This window comes from Colletes gigas, unplaced genomic scaffold (genome assembly GCF_013123115.1).
Source record: "Colletes gigas isolate AHSC1104 unplaced genomic scaffold, ASM1312311v1 Colletes_gigas_Sc00005, whole genome shotgun sequence".
Lineage (NCBI taxonomy): Eukaryota > Metazoa > Arthropoda > Insecta > Hymenoptera > Colletidae > Colletes > Colletes gigas.
The window spans coordinates 9,187,856-9,210,661 of NW_025106634.1; the positions used below are offsets into that span (position 1 = coordinate 9,187,856).

The 22,806-nt window shown below is 41.4% G+C and overlaps 1 protein-coding gene across 1 annotated transcript; it reads left to right on the forward strand.

Annotated features, from left to right (window-relative positions):
- The first annotated feature begins 3,181 nt into the window (after nucleotides 1–3,181).
- On the forward strand, nucleotides 3,182–9,873 carry LOC122395091. The gene is made up of 4 exons (XM_043392412.1): nucleotides 3,182–4,619; nucleotides 4,778–5,469; nucleotides 7,574–8,100; nucleotides 8,984–9,873. The coding sequence occupies exons 1-3, from the start codon at nucleotides 3,184–3,186 to the stop codon at nucleotides 8,041–8,043; spliced, it is 2,598 nt and encodes an 865-aa protein (XP_043248347.1). The 5' UTR covers nucleotides 3,182–3,183; the 3' UTR covers nucleotides 8,044–8,100; nucleotides 8,984–9,873.
- The last annotated feature ends 12,933 nt before the right edge of the window (nucleotides 9,874–22,806 follow it).

Here is a 22,806-nt window from a genome sequence, read left to right on the forward strand (position 1 = left end):
AATTTGTTCAACTCCGCGGATACGAATGAATATCGTTGTCTGTTTTACCGGCAAAGTCCACCGGGGCCCATTGTTTATCGCGATAGTGATTTCCCGCGCTTACACGTTATCGGGCGTAATCCGTGCGGTGCGTTAATCATCGATTACGAGCTTAAAACCCGCATCATGCACTGTTTTGCGTGTCCCCGTGATTTTACTCGCGAGCGGTAATATCGGCGGCCTCTCAGTCATTCGTGGAAATGAAAATCACATCTGGTGTTAAAACCGTTGCGTGGAAACGACGCGACTCGATATAATTGGTGGAGATCGACGGCCCTCCACCAATCATCATCGAAAACTGACTCATCCAGGAATTATTCCCTTTTAGCCGGTCGAACAATTTCCTGTTACACGCACGCTTCCTCCCCCTCCCCCCGTAACGTCGAGTCGTCTGCGTTCGAATGGCTTCCATGTAACTTCGATACTCGAAATTTAATACCTCCGACCGGGCGTGTGGCTCTATTCGCGAACGATCGTTGACGTGAAATTACGTTTTTAAATATCGGGTTCCGGGAGCTGCCGCGGCAGCGACGGAGGGCGGCCTCTTCTAATTGTAAGTGGAGACTTTGCTTTTTACTTCGTATTGGCGCTACGTGTCTTATCTTCGTCCTCTATACTCCGTGGAAGTGGTGTTTCAACGGGACCTACATTCTCACGCGCCCCCCATCGAGAACAACGTCAGCTATCTTTAATTTCTCTGCTCTACGACCCGTTTATCCGTACCACCGGTGTTCCGTGACTAAAATTAACAATCGCGTTACATCTATATTTTCCCAACTAATATTCCAAACTAACGTTCCTTAACTCCCGATCTGTCCTAAGAATAAAATATCTTCGTCCCGTTTCGTTTTCTTAAATTAAAATCGCCGTGCGTCGTTGACCTTAATTTTCGAGGTTACGGTGTAAAACTTCCGGCACAGATGCCGCCATATTTTCCTGTTAATCCTTTCGCGGTTGAAAACGAGCATCACGGTTTCACCGTGCGTATAATGTATCACAAAACGCGTGTCCTTGACGTGTATTAGAACAATTTGTTGCCACGGCGTGCATTAATCACGCCCCGTTGACGGATTTTATTACTGTTAGAAATATTACCGGTTCCAGATTATAACGCTGCGCCGTGAACGCGGAAAAACAACATCGATTGCCATTCCGGCTGGATCGAATGCAATTGAATTAAACGATAGCTGTTTTCAAACTAAGTGCTACTCGTAAAATCCCCCGCGATATAAATATTCAAACGCTGTCCAGGCATTTGAGAGGGGGGGGGGAAAAATGAAACAATTTATGACGACAATATTGCGTTGGATAATTCTTTGCGCAGGTATATTGTTTTGCCAAACCCATCGAATTTCATTGTCGGTCGTTAACACTAGATTGCCCAAGGAAGTCATTTTGACTGCTTTTTAATTTCAATTGGAAAAACAATTGTGTATGTAATGACACAATTTTTTAGAATTTTGTGACTTTTTGTGCAACATATAAATGCGTTCATTAATAATTGTAGTTACTTTCCTTCATTTCCGATGTATATATATATATATATAAGAGTCATTTGATTATTTAAAATTAATAATAAGATAATAACATTAATTAATAAAATTAATAATAATAATATATAGTATATACCGGAAATGAAGAAGGGGGGAGGTTACTACATTATTAATAAACGCATTTATCTATACTATTATATAAAGAGAGAGCCGATTTTTATGTTTGCGCAAAACTCAGGACCTATTGAACCGATCTTCCTCAAATTTTGACACGTTATTCCTGCATACTCTAGGACGGACATAGGCTATGTAGCATGTCTCAGAAGCGCGTTATTAACATGTAATTTCTATGCAAAGATTTCATGTGTACGACTGTTTGGCAGACCACGTTTTTCTAGTGTTAAACTGTACAAGTAATGAACCCTAGACATGATTCGTAAATTGAACATTTCTATCTCTTTACAAGTGAAGAGGGGAGGATAAATTTAATAAATTCCAATCGTTTCATGCGTACAATTTTCAACGACCAAAATCACCGTGCGAAGGAATTAACAAGGAACATTTTTCACAGGTGTTCGTAGCACGACCAGCATCAGCACAGCAGCAGCAGCGTACCGCGGCGCACACACACAGAAACACACACAGAAACACACACACACACACACACACGTGCACACGTGCCGAGGAAATGAATGGACGCGGTAACCACGAGAGCGTCCCATCCAGAAGGAACTGCACGGACTGATTCGAGGCATTAAATGTACCCCCAGGAATTCAGGTTTCGCCCGAGGCTCCCGCGAATCTGGGATGGCTTCGAGCAATGATGACATCGGATTAAGGCTGGCCGGCAAGAAGCACAGCGACGACGTTGTTTCATCGTCCGTGAAAGTAGATAGGTTTTGAATCGAGTCTCCCTGTAGAGGACCGAGGGAAACACAGTAACGCCGTTACCGCGGGCGAAAATAATCCGAGGCTTATCGAATCCCGATGATATAATGGAAGTGCACGAGGTGAGGCGGTAATAGTGCTCATCTCTACCAACCTCCGTGTTTCTATCGCGGAGGACAACCGACTAGAGAAAATCAGGCGCCACGGGGGGGTGTCTGAAACAACGGGGGACCCCGTGTGTGTGTGTGTGTGCACCGCGATCCACGCCAGCGGAAAAGAGGACCCTTTTTTACCCATTTACCTCGAAGGTACCGCGAAAATGTAGACGCGGTATTCGTAACGTTTCCAGCACAGCTGCAGAGGTATAAATCGAGCCACGAGGAGGAACCGTCCCCCCAAAGATCAGGCCAGTGATACCGAAAGGGAGATGCAACAGATGCCGATGATAAGCGCGACCGGCCCGCAACGGGGATCCACGGCGAACGTAGACAGTCGCCCCCGCCCCCGCGATCTCGTTCAGTAACGTAATATTCTGTCCCGGAACGCCCGTGACACCCGCTCTCCAGGCTGAAGGACGTGCTCAGGGGCCGAGGAAACCGGAGATCCCATTCGAGGCGGATAACGCGCCGCGCGTCCTCCGCAAGTGTCCTTACGCCGAGCACCGTATTTCGTCGTCGTGTGTCCGCGGTTATGGAATGAACCGATGCCCGGCTGAACCTACCGGCTCTCCTACGTGGTTCAGGTTCCACCGGCGCGCCTCGTCATGACCCCGACGATGCGTCTACTCCCGTCGACGCTACTGCTGCTGGCACTGTCCTGCTCGCGGCCTTGCACCGCGAGCGGCGGCGACGGCGGACCCAACAGCCCGGTGTTCAACCTGGACAACACCGCGCTCGAGAAGAACCTGGCGGCGATATTCATCAAGGTGGCGCACAACTCGGCGACGACGAAACGAAGCGTGCCCGCCTACGATGCCCAGGTATCGGCCAGCACCACGCTGTCGACGGTGCCCTCGTCGTTGACCACCACCACCACCACGATGGCCACCAGCCCGTCGATGCCCCCCGCTAGGTATCCCGTTCCACGGGCCACCGTGTCGCCCGCCTTTCGCGAATTGCCCTCCTACGCTCCCCCGTCCCGCGCCCTCTTCACGCCGCCGTTGCCGCCCGAGTATCTTCATCCGTTCGCGAACAAGCCGACCCTCAGGGGCACGAACTCCGACGCTCATTCGGGCCTGAAGCGACCGGTGCCGCCACCTAGCGGCACGCCCGCCCACGAACGTATACCCATCAGGCCCCCGGACCTACAGGGACCCTCTCAGCTCCCGGAGAGACATTCTCATTCGAGGAACAAGCCGCTCAATACGCCCAGCAAGGAACAGAACGCGGTGGAGTCCAGCGAGCTGGACAGGCGGAACAACACCAACGAGTTCGTGCCCACTTTGCACTACCCGAGCATCTCGAGGATACTGTCGGGCAGCAACGGGCGCAAACAGGACATACCCGAGATACTCTTGAAACCGCTGCCCACGAAAATACCGCCGCAGAACGCGCCGGTGGCGCCCACCACCGAGAAGATGACCACGCTCTCCACCACCACCGCGCGACCCTCCAGCCAGCTGGACTCCTCTAAATCCGTCACCCAGCCGACGATCTTCAATCTGCCCAACACGAGGCGGCACGACGACGACGGCTACCACGGTCTGCGCAACGAGAACGGCTACAAGACCGAGAACATCGAGATCGTGGACACGGAGAGGCTGCCCTATCCGCAGCCCCAGCCGCCGGCGCCGCCACCCAAGAAGAGGCCCAACGGGCCCGACGACGATCGCGTCGTGCCGCAGGTCGACACGCACTCCCTCGAGTCCACCTGGCGGATCGCCTGCTCCCTCCACGTCTACGTAGCCGCGATCATGTTCACGCTTATGGCCCTATACTCGATCTACAAGATCGTGCGTTTCAACGAGGCAACGAATCTACTGACGCAGTCGTACTTCCTGGCGATCCACCTGCTGCTCACCACCGTCTGTACCCTGAGGTGCTTTCACCTCTTCTACGATGCTTATAACCTAGGCCACTCGCTGCCGGAACCTCTGTCCCGGGTGCTGATGTACCTGCCAGCCCCGTTGCTGTCCACAGCGTTCGCTACTTTGGTGCTGTACCTTGCACGGTGCTCGGAGGCGCCTGCTCTGAACAACAGGTTCGTTAGAATTGTATACCTTTTCATTGACCAGTCATAGATCAGGGCTTTGAAGGGTACAGTGGCGCTGTTCAGTTCGTCATCTATCCTCTAAAATAAGCTGTCCCTGCCGTCCATCTTTGAAACATATTCTCATTGTACCTTTGATCCCTCAACAGGTTCCTCTCGCCAGCCACTTTGGTGATGTCCTCGACGGTGCACGCGGTTCTCTGCGTCTCGTTGCACGTGTCCACACACGTGCTCGGCTACCAGGACGAGGCGAAGATACTGCCGCTGATCTGCCAGTGCATCTACATCATCGTGTGCGTCACCCTGGGCCTGAGCTACATGTACGTGTACCGAGTGGTGCGCTCGCAGATCCACTTGGCCACCAACAAGGCGGCAGGCGCTAATCACATAGTGGGCGCGGATCCTACCACGATGGCGTTGAACACCGCCATCACCACCAGCATCGCCACGGCGTTGTTCTTCATCCTGATGGGATTCGTCCAGCTGTACGGGATCTTCGGTAACGTCCAGGAACGGCCACAGTCTTATCCATGGCTCTGGTGGGGCTGGCAGTTCTCTGTCAGGCTGCTGGAGCTTGCAGTATGCGGTCTTCTCGCCTGGGTGGCCAGCCTGTCCCAGTACCCGTTACGGGAGAAGCAGATGCAACAGCACCCGGTGCACTCCGGTTTCGCTCTGTTTCCCTGCGGTAGCTCGACCTCCACCGAGAATATGGACGACGTGCTTTACCCAGCTATCTGCAGCACCAACCAGGCGATTCAGAATTACACGATGAGAACGGGGAAACAGGTTTACGACGATAGCTTCCCGCTGAACACGCTACCCGAGCATTTGAACATATCAGGTATCGGCCTACGCCGGGCTCCGATCGACCGTTACGACCTAAATCACCCTTTGCGCTCGTACGCGGTTCGCGATAGCTGTTGCTGCGTCTTCCTCATGTTGTTTTAGTTCATTCCCTTTTTGTAATAACGTTTCTTGATCCACTGGTTGAAATGTAGCGAGGCTAACTATATTTTACTAGAAACTATAACCACTTCCAAACTTTTGGATAGTACTGTACGCGTTATCTCGTTGAGAGTGTCTATTTCACGAGTTTTCCTCCCACCTTGAACCCTTCCAGATCACTGTTTGTGACCAAAAACTAATAACAACATGTACTCTTAAAGTCCATCGTTAGTTCAAGCATTTCAAGCACTATCACTCTGCAAATGCCAATTAAAAAGCGAGCTTTGTACTTAGATATGTCTCCTTGTTAAAAGCACGCTGCAGTTTAATCCTTGAGCACATTTAGTATTATGAGTAGGCGCTCGGGGTTCTTGAAAATTTCTTTTCCGTTAATTATGAATGAGCACCAAAATAATTTTGTCGTATCTTTGCCATGCAAGTAGTGCGTTTAATTGCTTTTAGTCTTAATTAAAAGATAGCCAAAAGTAAATCTGGTTAGTGATTCATAATAAAATTAATAATAGTATAAATTATTTTTTTTTTTTAAGGTCATTTTGTGGAGAATCAGTGGTTGCACAATTGCACTCGGGAGAGCTTGGAAGTTCTGTAAAATGTTTCCTGACACATTACTCTTATCTGCGACCTTGCGGAATATAAAACAGTAAATTAGGTCGCGGGCGGTACAATGTGCTGTACCAGACACCGTGTCGCGCGCATTAAAGGGACAAATATGGCACGGAATGGCACAATGATTATTTCATTCGGGTCAATTGTCTTTTAGTTTTTTAAAAAACCACCTTTCATCGAGATGTTCACTTTGCACTACTTTAAAAAAAAAGCTTGGGAACTCCTTTAAACTATTTTCACAAAGCGTGTCACTCTTGTCCGCGACCTTGCAGAACGTAAAATGGCAAATCAGGTCACATTAAACAATGTGCTGTTCCAGAGGCCGGGTCTCGAGAGCTGTTCAGAGCTCTCGGTTCTTACATACCTTTTTCCCCCTAATCGACGTATCACTGGTCCATAAATGTTTTCAGAAGCCATTCTCTTAAATAATAAATCTATTATATAACGATAAATAAATAACAACACGTTAGTTTACACTTAAAATTTTCATTCGTGGCGCCCTCTTGAATCGCGTGACGTTCTGGGGAAGAGGGAGTCTGGGAAGCACTGGGTCTAACCCAGAACATCGATTTTTCTTTCTTTCAACCAGCAGTTGGGAATTTCCAGAACAAAGTAATAGATGTTTTTACGACGGCTCGGCTTTTATTGGTTTAGGTTCTCGTTAAATACATAAAACAACTCTTTATACGAAAGTTAAGAAAGTTTTATTAGGAAAACACAAGGTACATAACGGAGAACACAATTACTATAAAGTCTGTAAATATTGCTGTTGAAAAGATAAGTAACTTTCCATTCATTTCTTTTTTTTTCCTAAATATACTATCAACATGTTGGTTGCATTGTAATGTTTTAAACAAAAATGAGGTTTTCTGCTCATCGTTCAAAGAGACACGTTTCCTCTATTTACACGTTACCTAAGTGGAAAGTGAAACGAGATTATCTCGGGCGGTTTTGTGCGTCGAAGCTCTCGCATGAATTTTTCATATCCCAGCGATACCAAAACTGATGATTATTTAACATTCTCCTTTGTAATACATACACGTTGTCCTAACGAAACAAAAGATTTTCCAAAATTAGTGTTACCTTCGCTGAGAATTTTGTATCGTATTTACTATACTGTGTTTCATAGTTTCCCACGTAACAAAAGCGCGTGACATTGTCCTCGGTGGGTTCCCCCTATCGTCGTCCCGTGTAATTATCCCTCGGAGGAACGCGGAGTTAGGTCTGGGTTACTTACGCTCGCCTAAACGAGACACAGCGCCCCGCGAACCGCGTACGAGAAATAATAACGAAGAAAAGAGAAGCGAATTGTTTTTTTTTTCACCGTGGACAAAAGGGTTTACGGTATGCTAAATATCGTGTCGTTGTTGCAGGTACCTTCGAGAGACATTCCATTCGCAAGTCGGGCACCATGGGCCATTTCCCGCACGAAGGTCGCGGCTCGTTAAACCGGCACGGTAATGGTATACAAACTCTGAGGAACTCCGAAAGTCGGGGTCGACACACGCCGGTGCAGGGACTGCACGAGCAAACCCCGACCACAGGCTCGACGATGCTGGTGGCGGAGGACGGTTTCGTCAGGTTCCGCAGCCTGGGCGCGGAGGACGACGAGCTGTCGGACACGCCTAGCGTGGTTGGCACCCATGGCAGAGGCAGCTCGCTGGCCGGCAGCGTACGATTCAACGCCAGACACCCGACCCTCCAGCACCAGCACCAGCATCAACATCAGCATCCCCATCAGCATCCCCATCCCCATCAGCATCAGCTTCAGCATCAACACTCGCTTCAACATCCACATCCCAGTCAGCATCAGGCTCACCATCAGCTGTACAACAACACGTAAAGTCACGTTGTACGGCACCGCGTATCAGACGATAGAAATTTGTTCCCTGTTGACTCGGTGAGTCCACGCGATCTGGATGAAAATTGTTGATCGCCATTGGGAGAAAAAAGATTTACATTTTATTTGGGTTTGCTGGGAATTTTGTCACTGGCGGGAAAATTACTAGTTTAACACTTTGACTGCCACGTCATCCATATATATATATAGAGCTTCGACATTCGACACCAGCAGATGTTTATACACGGCGACGTCATTAGCCTCGAAGTCGCCTGAGTTTTTTTTGTCCAGATGACCGTTGGTCGACAATCGAAGAGAAGGACATTGTCTTAAGGTCGTGATTCCATCGAGGCAACCATTGTAATATAGGATTAGGTTTTTCACCTTTATCACGAACCATCTCGTGACACAATACCAACGAATGTACAATTATTTAACTCTATATAGAGCATCATAGAGAATAGAATAAGTATCAAACGTTTCTCGAGAAGCTAGAACTCCCTTGTTGTTCATAGTGGGTGATGCAAATGCGACATGTTGCCTCGTTGGAATCACGCCTTTACGTACAGACCGTCTCCGTCACCCCATTCCACATTGTTTTTTTAGACGTCGTCTTTCACGCTTCACTGGGCTCCAATGGGGATCCCCCCTCGGTTGGAGTTCTGTCTCGAAATGAAAAAACATTAGATTCCTTAACGTGCAGTTGGTTCCTCCACACTTTGACTGTCACGTTGCCCATATATGGGTGACAGGATTTTTACCATTATGATACTAGAAAAATTAATTCTCAAGTTGAGACGTTGAGGGAAATAAATTTGGATAGGATTTGTAAATTACAACAAGTAAATTATTGAATATTGTACGGTATCGATGTGGCAGTGAACGTGTTAACGTAGATGGTTAATCGTGTTTTTCTGATCGTCGATCGTTGGTTTGTTCGCAGATGCTCGTCACGATCGTCAACGAAATAATAGGATGTTCCAGGGCTGTCGCGACCACGGTCTAAAACTCGAAGAACTAATTTTATCTTATGCTAATGTAAGATACGTCCTTGTGTATAAATACCTAATTGCCATTCGCATTTTCCTGCTTCGCAATCCGCGTCCGAGCCGACGAACCATTAGCCCGTAAATGGCATCGATATTTATTTGACGTTCTCGATTAAGCGAAGAATAAAGAAGTGGAATACGAGTGGAAGAAAAAAGTATACGGCGAACTCGCGTCAGAGTTCATTCTACCTGTTACGGTGGGTAGTTCAGGGTATCTACGAATCTTGACCTTATATTAGGCACTTGGTACTTATTAAGGTTCATGTGATTAACGAAACGTTGTATCTCGCGAAGCCTATAGGGACAGACGCTTTCTTTCGTTTTTCCTTTCCCTCGAGTAGCAAGAAAACTCGGCTGTGGAACGTATCGGTACAACACGTGATTTCGGTGAATGGCACGGCGCGTACACTCGATCAGCTCACTGTCATCGTCATCTCGGTACTTTCCCAATCAGCTTCGCCAGCATGGCGAACTTCAGAATGATTCAATGACGCGTACTTTTTGTCACTCTCGTCGAGTTGTCCTAAATACAAGACAAAAGAGAAACAGAAACAGAAACACTGTGCAAATTGAAAGGTGCTCGCGGTGTAATTAATCACTTGTTCGACCGATACACGCGTCTCCTTCCTCGCGATTCCGCGCCCGTACGGCGACGCCACCGTTTCGCGATGGACGCGAGGAAGTATATTTTGTAATGAATAAAAAAGATGAAAAAAAAGTGGAAACTTATTCACGTGGTCCAAAACACACACACACACACACACACACACGACATACGCAACACGCGTTCATGAACACACGTACATGACACTAAAACGAGCGACTAAAAATCTAAAAATCTAAAAATATTTCTTGCGATTCAACGAAACACGTATCGAGCGAGTAGGATTGTGTGATTCTATGCGTGGAGCCAAACGGGAAGGAAGAAGACTAAAAAAAATAAAAAAAGACTACGGGCGTTGTACAGTCGATAATAATTCATCACTCAGTCCAATTGTAAGATTTATTTAGTGGTTAAGGTTTCGATTAAGAATTCCCCTGTTAAATACGTATATTAAGTTACGTCGATGTAGCCAACGCGTGCTACTGTCTTGTTCGCTTGTAGAAACGGATATCAGCGATTTCTGTTCAACGAATCCAACACGCCGAGCGATCAAGCACGTAACGATGTTCCCTCTCCGTGTCGGAGATCACGAAGGATTAAACAACTTCGCACACAGGCCAGCATTAGTTCGTTTCCTATTTTTTTTTTTTTTTTGGTTAATTTACTCGCGTGTACCACACGCTATTTCTGTACGCGTTTCCACCCTCATCCCTCCTCCTACTCCTTCTTTTCACCCCCATACCTGTTCCTAAACCTGAAGGTACAAAAACAGTACTTTCCTACCCTCTTCTCAACTTCGTATATCGAATAATAGATTTAAGCGGTCAAGCGCAGTGTATATGTTTATATGGACATTGTAAATAAGGTATACGGGCTCATCGTGAGTAGATATTATCGTTGCGATAGAATTCGTGCAGATTCTATCGGGCACGCACCCCCCAAGGATTCGCACGTACAAAACAAAATAACGCTCGTTCCGCGCCAGCGTGCGCGCGCAGAGGAGACACGACACGCATGTACACGTACACAGTCGTACAACGTATACACGTACCATCGTTCTCAGTTGTAAATGCAAGACTCGTTTTTAATTTATGCGATCGAAGGAAAAAAAAAATAAAGTTGTATTTATTATGTGAAACATTCCACAGCGAAAGGTGTTCAAGTCCGAATGCGACCGATTTTTTTGTGGGATTTTATTGCAATTTTAGATTAACTAATAGCGCTAAAGAAAGAGGAACAACAAATGTAAATAAAAGCTTTTTTGCGAAACACCTTACATGTTTATCCTTTTATTCTCTTAAACGGCAGTGAATCTCAGACTCGGTTAATTTACAGCAACGTGGACCACTTACACTTGAAAGCGAAGTGACATTCTTTAACGTTTTCTCATGCAAACTTTCCGCATCCGAGTATATCGAGTTATTATTGCATTCAAGTCGAATCCGTATTTAGTACAGTAATTGTCCAAGCGCAAATTTTTAATTTTCCAAGTTTGATACGATCGTGATCGTTCATTTCCTTGCCCATTGTTGAATTCTTAACGTCAATTAGGAAAAACGGAAGAAAGGAACGTATTTGTAGGCGATTGTCCACCGTCGACCGACGTCGCGATGTAAAACAAGCAATCTTGTATAGAAGGTGCAAATATGTCAGGAATAATGTAAATAAAAAGTAATATTTAATAAAACTTATACGTTCAATCTTATTTGTTTCGTGTGCACAATAGCAGTTTCGATAACGAAAGGGTCCATCAGTATGCGTAAAGAATTTCTCGCGAAATAATTTGTCCACCGAACGGGTTGAGATGGCTGACTCACCCTGTGCTCTCCCCACTCCTCCGCCACTAGATTAAAGGCTTGTGTGGCGACTAGTGTGTCTCACTCTCGCGGGGGACCTCGAGGGTGGCGGAACTCCTGCCTTGGTGGGGGTCCACTACTGTCCACTACTGACCAGTGGTGAGCATACGATGATCAATAGTGATCAGTTGCTGACCAGTAGTAAGTCTTGCTTAAATATCCCCCTCTCTCTTATTTTTCTAATTTCAAGCTTGCTAGTTCATTTTTTACTATCGTTTGATGAAAAATTGGGTTTGTTGAATTTATCGGTTTTCGTTTCGTTACTGTGAATGTTTCCCCCATGAGATATTCTATGTCTGAAGCTTGCTCGTTCATTTTTTACTATCGTTTGATGAAAAATTGGGCTTGTTGAATTTATCGGTTTTCGTTTCGTTACTGCGGATGTTTCCACCATTTTTAACATACAATGAGGTATTCTATTGACTGGTTCTTCTATTATTTTGATAATTGTTGCGTTATCTTGACCATATATGACTTTGAAAGAAAATGATTCTCTATGGGGTATTTCCTTCGATAGTTTACTATTTCTGGTTCCAATTCTTTCCTGAACTGGTATCTGTCTTTGGCGATTAATCTGAATTTTTATTTCGATTTTGACTGGTTCTACTATTATTTTGATAATTGTTGCGTTACCTTGACCATATATGACTTTGAAAGAAATGATTCTCTATGGGGTATTTCCTTCGACCCTTTACTATTTCTGTTTCCAATTCTTTCCTGAACTCGTATCTGTCTTTGTCGATTAATCTGAATTTTTATTTCGATTTTGTTTGCGAAATTGCTCTGTCGATTTCACTACTTGTGGTATTAATCGAATCTGGCAATTTCTGGAACTTTGATTCCATCTATGACCCTTCGGGTCTCCACTCGCAGCAACCTCCACGTGGTGGGACCTGGGTAATATTATTTAACGTTTAATTAATAATCGTATCGCTCTCAACTGGGTAATGCAATTATTAATTGAAATCTAAATAATATTAGCAAATTGGCTGCGATCCGCTTTGCATAGATCATCATGAATATAGAGCTTCTTCGCTAGGTTAGTTTCGATTCTCATTGATTCGTCGAAGATTCTAGTGTATTGTTACCGACGAGGTATACGAGTATATTTTTCACCCAATCTATTTCTTCATTTTTATCAAGTCTCGAAACCCCATTACCATTTTTGTGTCATTCATAACGTTACCAACAGATTCAGAAATTAATTTTAATCCCTTCCATAGTCAACCCACATTTACGCAAACGCTACAGCTGTATGCCTATCAATACTAATTCAGTGAATAGTTTCTCAACTGAGCGCCATCCATAAGAAGAAGATGCTAAAATCATCTCTGAATTTTCAGGTCTTTCATGGTCCAATCTGACTGCCATACCGACCTGAAAATTCGAAGGTGATTTTAGCGGCCTCTCATGGACAGTGGTCAGTTGAGAAACTCACTGAATTAGTGTGACAGGCAGTTAGTTCGTGTAAATGCATACCAGTTGAAAAGTACAAATTATTCGCGATTCCTTGCCTAATTAAAGTTGTAAATAATTTGTTAGAAATCAGTCTATCCGCGGTTTCTATCCGAGGCAACGCTCGGGTTCGTAATGCAAGCTTCGTGAGACGTCGGAGCTCCCCCCACCGCGCCGCCTAACTCGCGAGCATTGCCGAGCACGGCGAGCGGCCATCATTCGTACTTTGACGTCGAGACGTACCGGCGCTCCGCGACCGTGGTGCGTATATCTAACCTGTTGATCTTTCCACTCTTACTACTCGCGTTTTAATCACTATCTCTTGCAATACGATTTCGATTCAACCATTGCTTAACTATAATAATCGTTTGTGTACTTTAATGCATCGTTATTTCGTTTCTGTTACAGTCTCTCATTGGAATTCGAAATGAAGAAATAATAAGACTCGTTGAAACCTGTCGAGACGTGTCTGTGTTTCGCGATCAACGAAGTACGTATTTCTAACCTTTTGCTGTTTTCTCATTATAATCGATCATTGTTTAATTATGATTTAATTTGTATTTTATTTCTGTTGCAGTCTCCGATTGAAATTCGACGCCATGGGAAGTTCTATTGGCGCGTAAAGTACACCATAACAGATGGCAGACGAGTCGACATATTTTGAAGGGAATGTTGGTAACAATTGTAACAAAAATTGACATCCAGATTAATATTTATACATTTTTATCACTTTATTACTTCGTTGCAAGCATGATCTTAATTTTGTGATCGATCAGTGTTAAGATAAAATATTAAAATCGTTAAGAAACTTTTCTACTTCGATACATATCGAAGTATACAAAAATGGCGTCGGTAGACATTAACGATACATCGCAATAATTTATATTTAACTGTATTCTGATCGCGATTGAATATTTTCGAATGATATTTATTTAATTGATCATTTATATTTCTTTATGAATTATTGTAATTGCAATTTGCATATATATTTCGATGCAAGTTTCACAAAACGTAGTAACTTTCGTAGAATATGCTATTCGAGCATAAATAACTAGAGAGCTTTAATTCTTGCAAATTTCGGAATATTTATAAAAATTACGGGATATTCTAACGTTCGAGAAAATAAATCATGCTTACAACTCTAACTATGAAACTTGGTGATATAGTATTTATAAATTGAATAATTATTATCGTGAATAATATTTTGTCGTTGAAATTCTCATTGAGAATATTTCGCCTTCGTGGCATTGATATTTTAAGCGACAGACTCTGTGTACAGCAGTGCTAAGTAAAGCAGTGTTTCTGTTGACGAATTTTAGTAAGAAGAAAAAAGAAAAATCGATAGGCAAAGCACAGGCGTGCTTGTTGTGTTTCTTGTCTCCTGTCCCTTTTCTTTCAGCTGTTTTCTTTCCAGGAAATTTTGTTGGCCGAGCGCAATGCGGCCGGTAGAGTCAGTGATCGTGCGTAGCAAACAAGTTTGTTTCTCGGGGCAAAGTGACCCCGAGCTCGTTATCGTTCACGGTGTTAGACAAACGCGAGAATAGAAGCAGTGTTTTCTTACGCGGTATTAAATTACTTACAGAGCATCGTGGCTCTTCTGTTTTCTCAATCGCGATAGTAGAGTCATTTGTTCGCCGATTTCAATCCTCGGTCGCGAGTAATCTAACTTAATACTTTCCAATGAAATTAATTATTTTTTCAATTTGAAATTTAAACTCGTTACCGGAATTAGAGTCAGTGCATCATTGAAGAGGACTATTGAGCGATGCTCCACGAGCAAACAATGTAAATATAAATTTATACTTTGAAATTTTTAATTAAAAATCTCTTCAGTTTTAACGATAGATTCTAATTGTTTTCTTACAGTTTTCTTACAGTTTCTGAACATGATCCTGGGAACCAGTAGCAGTACTCGGGGGGGTATCGGGCGTTGGACCACGAGCGAACAACGTAAGTATAAATTTATACTTATAAATTTGTTAATTAAAAATCTCTGTAATTTTAACAATAGATTCTAATTGTTTTCTTGCATTTTTGTTACAGTCTCTGGACCTGAATCTTACCAGCAGGACCATGCTGACTGATGGATGACTTCGGGGGCTTCAAGTCATCACTGGTAAGTCGCATGCTATTTTGTTTCCTCTGGTCCCCAACCATGTTGTAGGATGAAAGATCCGAATCAACACGGGTGACCAGTTGTATACGTGCTATTTTTGACGAGTTAAGTGAATAGTAACATCAACTGTTATATTTTTTAGAGCAGGTTTTAGGGTCTTCTTGCACTCGCGTTTCTTAATGTTACAAATGAATAGTACACATTATGATTATTATAAAATTTTTACAAATATACAATCTTTATAGAATATATGAAATATTTTTCTTAACTTTATACGAGTTGTATGATCGAATAGAAAATGAATTAATATAATGTGAAAACATTATATTTATCGTGCGATTTAACGTGCAAGAAGGCATTTCGCGACAGGTCGATTTTCGAGTCAAAGTAACATGCATTTTATACTAGTTTCATCTTTTAAAAAGTTTACTTTGACGACAGAATCGATCAAGGATAATTGAATATTTTTATTGACAATTTAATGAATTCATTTCAATTTTTAAAGTAAATTCTTTTATCGTGAAATCTCAAGTAGAGTCTTTCGTTTTAAATAATTCAATTTCAATTATAATAGTTTTATCGAATAGTAGTATTTTTCAACGTTAACGTATTTTATTATTGATATATTACATATACCAAGTCGAGTCATTTTACCTAAAAATTAGATACGAAATACCGTTTAGCTATTAACCAGTTTTTCTAGTCAGGATTTTCAGAGTAATTTTTCCGTGTTCGTTGTCTAAGTTCATGCACATGCCCAGGTGCTATTTGCATGAGCGAAGGCAACGGGGCACGATGAATTTATTTATAACAATTCAACGACATATCGACGACTGACATTGGCTAGTGAATCGTGCGCGACGTACTGTCCACATGTGTGTGTGTGGTTAGGTTGTGGAAGTGCGTCGTTTCAGATGTTTTATGATTGCAATTTACATACAGAATTTTATAACATTAGATTTTTATCAATAATATCAAATTTCAGTTTATCATTTATTTGAATACCGTTGATCTTAATGGATCTGAATCTTAATATTTTTCAATCTTGAATGATACATCCATACAATAGATTTTATTAAAGACTATATTCCATATATTGAAACGTTCTATACAAACGTTTATCTATATAATATAAGAACGCAAAGATCACTAGCCTTTGTCAGTCTCAGAAACTAGTAAGTGCACAATTAGAGTGTGAATGTTTGCAATATTCGGGTGTCGGAGGAACCCCGGGGAGTCCTCTCTAGTTTAGGTCGCGCCCGAATATTATGCGTGAGAACCGTGGAGTGTTTGTTTGAGAGACTGAGTTTTGCAATTTTTTAAATATAGGGTCAGGTAGGTAGGTAACTTTCTGGTGTGTGTGTGCTTAATATAAGTAGGTAGGGTCAGGGCAGGACTGTCCACATTAGTAATTCGGGTAGGCGCGTTCTCGCGTGGCAGTTCTGTTCCTGTAGTTACGATCTCGAGAGTAGAAATCTTGCCGATTCAAACGGTGCACTTGTGCCGTTTGTTTCGGCTTTATTTTCGACTCCTCGAATCGCGCGACTCTCAAAGTCGCTCTCTCGCGCTCGCGGTCGGGATCAGGCCCCTTTCGAAACGCTCGCCCCCCTCGAGATTCACCACGTACGCTCTTGCAACAATTCGTACATTGTTGGAAGACTACGTATTGCACAAAATCTCGAGCCCTGTTTTAAGTAAGTTTCAGGCATCGGCAGGACCGCCGAAGAAAGAAAAGGCTCTATATGAGCTGAAGAGGCCCTGACAAACTGTCTCAAGAGCGGGCTACAACAAATGGCTTTTCATCTTCATCTTTGGATGAAAATGGAAAGTCATTCCTTTACTATTTTGTCACTTAACTCGTCCGTAGTTGTAGTTAGTTTATTTTTCTGACTGGCTCACGTATGCATGTACCTGATGGTGCATGATTGCACCATACATGCCAACCATCCCTCCCCATAACTCGCGGTTATGATATACATAGAGTAGCGAATATGCAATAATCGCGTTTGCTTTTAGAGTTGCGAATTCCTATTTTTCGCGTTGCCTTTTCAGGGTAGTGTTGCGAATAATTACCATTCGCGATTGCTTTTTATGCAAACATAGGCACTAAACGTTTGCTTTAAAAATAGCGTTGCGAATTAGTAATAAACGCGATTGCTCGTAGAGTTGCGAATCACCATTTTTCGCGTTTCCTTTTCAGGGTAGTGTCGCGAACAATCACGACTCGCGTTGCTTTTTTACTCTTTTATACACATAATGGACATCAACCACGTTTGGAATTTTCATTTCATAAATTAGCGTTGCGATCTTGATCAATCGTGCGATTTTTTATTTAGCGTTGCGATATTTTCAATGCCCAAATTCTACCCCAATTGTAGTACTAGTAGTAGTTAGTTTATTTTGTGGCCAGTACATGTCTATGTACATGTACCAAATAGCCCCTGATTAAAGTTAGAGTTGCGAATAATATACAATGTGTCGCGTTTGCTCGTAGAGTCGCGAACAAACATTTATCGCGTTGATATATCAGTGTTGCGAATAAACACGATTCGCGATTGTCTTTGTGCAAACCTAGGAACCGGGCGTTTGCTTTAAAAATAGCGTTGCGAATTTTTAGTAAACGCGATTGCTGTTAGAGTTGCGAATCACTATTTTTCGCGTTTGCTTTTCCAGGGTAGTGTTGCGAATAATTACCATTCGCGGTTGCTTTTATTCTTATAAATCGCGTTTTGGAATTTTTCTATTATAAATTAGCGTTGCGATTGTTGATTTATCGCGTTGTTGCCCCGTAGTGTTGCGATATTTAAAACGTCTAACTTCATCCCCACATGTGCCACTCTATTGTAGTTTGAAGTAGCTCGATGTAGTTAGTTTATTTCGTGCATGTATGTTTCTAACTACAACCGAAGACAGCACCTGATCCAGCGTTTTTGGGCAACGCGATTTGCATTAGAGTTGCGAAACACAAATATATTTCCATTAAAAATAGAGTTACGTATATACAATAATCGCGTTTGCTCGTAGAGTTGCGAATTCCTATTTTTCGCGTTCATTTTTCAGGGTAGCGTTGCGAATTCCACACGCGATTGCTTTTATCGTTATTTAAGAATAGCGTTGCGAATGAACTGATCGGTTTGCTCTTAGCGTTGCGAATCACTATTTTTCGCGTTGATTTTTCAGGGTAGTGTCGCGAATCACCATTCGCGGTTGCTTTTATTGTTAGAAATCGCGTTTGAAATTTTTATATTATAAACTAGCGTTGCGATCTTTACTTGTCGCGTTTTTTATTCATTAGAGTTGCGATTCAATGCCCAAAAAGCTGGCCAAAAGGTTGGCCACTGTATCAGGATCGTCGAGAAGCAAGCTTGGGACTCTGCAAAGCCTCGAATGGCTCAACGTCGTTATTAAAATTAGTGTTGCGTATTATTGAATATGGGTGCACGCGATTTGATTAATAAAAGAACTCTGTTTGCTTCATTTTACGAATAGCACCATTCGCGTATAGTTTTTTATTTTATAAATTAGCGTTGCGAGAGAAAGAATGGTCCACTCTCGGGTTGTTTGAATTTAACACGAGTGGACGTTTATACCAATTATGAGTTTATTCTCAAAAGAAATACTGCTTTAAAGCACTGCTGTGAATAGACCAATTGTTTTATTCTTCATAACGCGTTAAAATCTGTAATTTATGGGAATGTATTTTCATCACAGATTTGTGATGCATTTAAAAATTCTAAATTATGATTAATTTGATTGTAGATTAAATTTATCATAATATAGAATTTTTAAATGTTATTAAATATATCACCAATTTTTCATTATTAGAGTTATTTTTACGGGATATAATAACGTTTGCAATCCAATTGTCATTTATAAATAGCGAATTTTTTATAAATATTCTGTACTCTTTGCATGAATCAAAGTTTGTCCGCGATCATTGTTTTTTAATCGATGGAAAATAGAATGCTTGCATCAAAAGGATATGCAAATTGCAATTCGATTTTCATATTGAGAGCTAATTTCCGCGTAGAATCGACATTTTCGTTCGTCATTACTTTTTCTATACGAACCTAATTTAGTTTTGAATACAGTAAAATATAATTATTGCAATGTTTACGTCTCGAAAATTTTTTTATTTGACAAACGAAACAAAAAATAAAATTTACCATAATAAATGAATAAAATTTTCTATCTATTTTGTATTTATCTTAACACTGAGACGAATTTAATTTTTCGTTCAATTTCACGTAATATTTATGTTTTTAAATTTTTTGGTATCAATTTTTACTCGTGGAAGCTTTAGTACAAATATTAATTTCAAATCACTTTTACCATTAGTCTATCTTGACGGTGTATAATTATTTTTTTCTGTGTCCATTAATACACTTTCGTTTCAGCTATTAATCCTTTGACAAGTTCTTGTTACAGAATATAATAATCATCGAAGAATCGAATTGAAAATGGTACACGGATTCCATCTCGATCGCTCTTAGAGAAACATTTCATACAATTTTATTTATTATCTGCTTTATGTTTCAGGGAAACATCGTGGGATTAATCAAGACACCAAGAAGAAATTATTCCCCCATATTTCTTCGTTTTATATGAATTATATTTATTGAATATGAGTTTTTGTTTCAGGCAAACATCGTGGTAGTGACGAAGACACCAAGAAGAAATTATTTCCCCATATTTCTTCGTTTTATATGAATTATATTTATTGAATATGAGTTTTTGTTTCAGGGAAACATCGTGGGATCGATGAAGGCATCAAGAAGAGAATATTTCCTCGTATTTCTTGCGTACTTCAGATTGCGTTAGAATATAAGTACAAATGTATATAGATTATAAGATAAAAAAGCGTTCTCCAGCGTTTTATTAAGTACTACTGAAACGTGTGCGTAAATTTAAGTGGGGATGATTAATATTAAGGTACATATTAGTATTCTAATATGTAAGGTCCCATACGTGCAGTTGCACATTTCTAGTTGGATCTTCAGTGTCTTATCAGGCACTGTCATAATTAAGAAGGAACAATTAATAATAAAGTACATATCGGTACTTTAGTAATCAGGATTCGTACGTGCAGTTGCACATTTCAATTTCGTTTCCAAAAAAACATGTGATGGATCATCTCACATGTATCAACATTTTGTTAGGTTTTTCGATCTCTTCGTCAGTCAGAGTTCGTGCAGTTGCACATTGAAATTTCGTTTCTAGAAAACGTGTGTGTCATCTCACATGTATCGACATTTTGTTAGGTTCTTCGTCTCTTGATCAGGGCAGTTCTTTCAAGAACTCTCCTTTTCTAATTTCTAACTTTTCGATAGCTTCTCTCTTGGATAGGTGTTCGAATTCCTCGCCAAAGGAAGGGTGGTTGGGGCGAGGCTAGGGCGGGTCTCCATACGCAGCAACCTCCTCGTGGTGAGACCCGGGTCATATTATTTACTATGCAATTAATATAATTATTAATTACATAGCAAATAATATGAGCTAATGGCTGCGTTCTTCTCATAGTCTCGCACACCTTCTTCGTCCTGGTGTGCGAATAACACTCATTTCGAGTCTCAAATACGTTTTTCCAGAGTTATTTTTTAAATAAATTACAATTTAAAATGAAAAACAGAGAATTCGCGGTGTTCTTATAAACTAGGTACATTCTTACTTATTTTAATAATCTTGGTATCTTTAAATAATCTTGGTATCTTTGAATAACCTTAATCGATTTGTTACTCCAATGAAATTAATCTATCGATGCTCAATTTTGAACTATACAGCTTTCAATCCGTTAAAAAATACTAAAATTTCTGTATTTCATTCTCATTTTTTGTCTCACTTCTTCTTGTGTTCGTTTCTAAATCTGTCGGTAACGTCGCGAGTGACACGGGAATGGTAATGGTAATGTGGTCTCGAGACTCCAGAGAAACGGCCCGAAAAAATACATTAGGTTGAAAGATCTACTCCTATACTTCGTCTGTGGTTATGTTCATCGATCCTAATTCAATGAATAATTTCCCAAATAACCTCTATCCATGAAAAAATGTCACACAATATCATGTGTGGCCAGAAATATTTGCCACCTCGTCTGTGTCTATTCCCATCGATCCTAATTCAGTGAATAGATTTCCAAATAACCTCCATCCATGAAAAAATGTCACACAATATCATGTGTGGCCAGAAATATTTCCCACCTCGTCTGTGTCTATTCCCATCGATCCTAATTCAGTGAATAGTTTCCCAAATAACCGCCATTCATGAAAAAATGTTACACTGTTAGGGTATAATCTTCCTGTAAGTTGGCAATGATGTGGAAGTATGTGTGGTGAAGTGTGTTGTAGGGAGGAGCTGAGAGATGCGTAAAAGACAGATAGGAACGTGGAAGTAAAAAAGTGTAAAAGAGAGTACTAGAAGAATTCAAAAGAAAGGAGAATGTTACTTGAAATTGTTTTTCGTATTAATCAAGTTTATTGAATTTAAATAAAGTATTGTTTGTGTTAAAAGATAATTCCGGGATCTGAAATTATTTGAACCACGTGCTAACGCAACACACACAATATCATGTGTGGCCAGAAATATTTCCCACCTCGTGTGTGTCGTAACTCTCGTCTCGTTTAGTTGCAATTCTCACCACTGGTGGCGTGGCTATCTCATTCCATTGTAGGTCGGTCAAGTTGGATTTTACACCAAAATGGTTATAAAAGCACAGACTAGGTATATCATATACCTCGTTTGTGATAACAGCAATGATTCTCATCTTATCTTCTTCGTTTGTGCTTCTTGAATCACATTTAATATTCATTTCCCTGATAAAAATAATAGTATGTTATATATACGTAATGTAGCACACAAGTGATGGATCGTTTTTGCACAGTTTATTTGCATTACAATTTGTTGTTACATTTGCAAGCTTAATCCTCATTTCTCAAGTAAATTCCAGTTCGTACGATCATCTATCACAAAATGCATGCAACGAATCAGCAAACATACCGACACGTATGTATTTACATTTAATTCTAACCTAGATAACGCTGCTCGAAATAAATCGTTTCGCTTTCAATACGTATTCCAAAACTCAATAATCAATCAAGTTGGAATCGTCGACCAATTTATAAGCAATCGTTAACACGCAATAGACTCAGCGGCACTTTGTTAGAGTAACATTCGATCTTAAATGTAAATCGAGAGCAACATCGCGACGAATAAAATTTAATCGATCAAATAGCAACACATGATTAATGACTAACATATAATGGTAACGATAGAACACGCCCACGCGATCATGTGTGACATTAACTGGCGTAAACTATGAGTAGACTATGAATATTCAGGCGAGGGTAATTAACGTCACCTCGATTTTTCGATCTCGCGTTCGTAAATAAAGTTTCTTAATGCAACTCAACGGTAACAATATATATAGCGATAATTCGACTCGAATTTATGCGATTTATTCTTCCTTGGACGATCGAGAATACGAAAACATTGTCTTCGAGAAAATCAACAGCGAAATTTTTGTAAATTATTTTGTATAAAATGCGTGTTGTGTCCTTGGGAAAAATTAATTATTATAATTAGACTGCGGATCTTTATGCAAATTCACATTTTTGTTAATAAAATTTATAAACCCCTAAATATAATAATTCGTATCTTACTTGAAGAATTTCTTATATTTTTGCATATTAAATTGAG

Bases quoted from the DNA above. Each gene is read 5' to 3' on its own strand.
- LOC122395091 (XM_043392412.1), top strand. From the start codon at position 3,184: ATGACCCCGACGATGCGTCTACTCCCGTCGACGCTACTGCTGCTGGCA. The intron at 4,620-4,777 runs GTTCGTTAGAAT...ATCCCTCAACAG, and splicing joins GCGCCTGCTCTGAACAACAG to GTTCCTCTCGCCAGCCACTT. The intron at 5,470-7,573 runs GTATCGGCCTAC...TCGTTGTTGCAG, and splicing joins CGAGCATTTGAACATATCAG to GTACCTTCGAGAGACATTCC.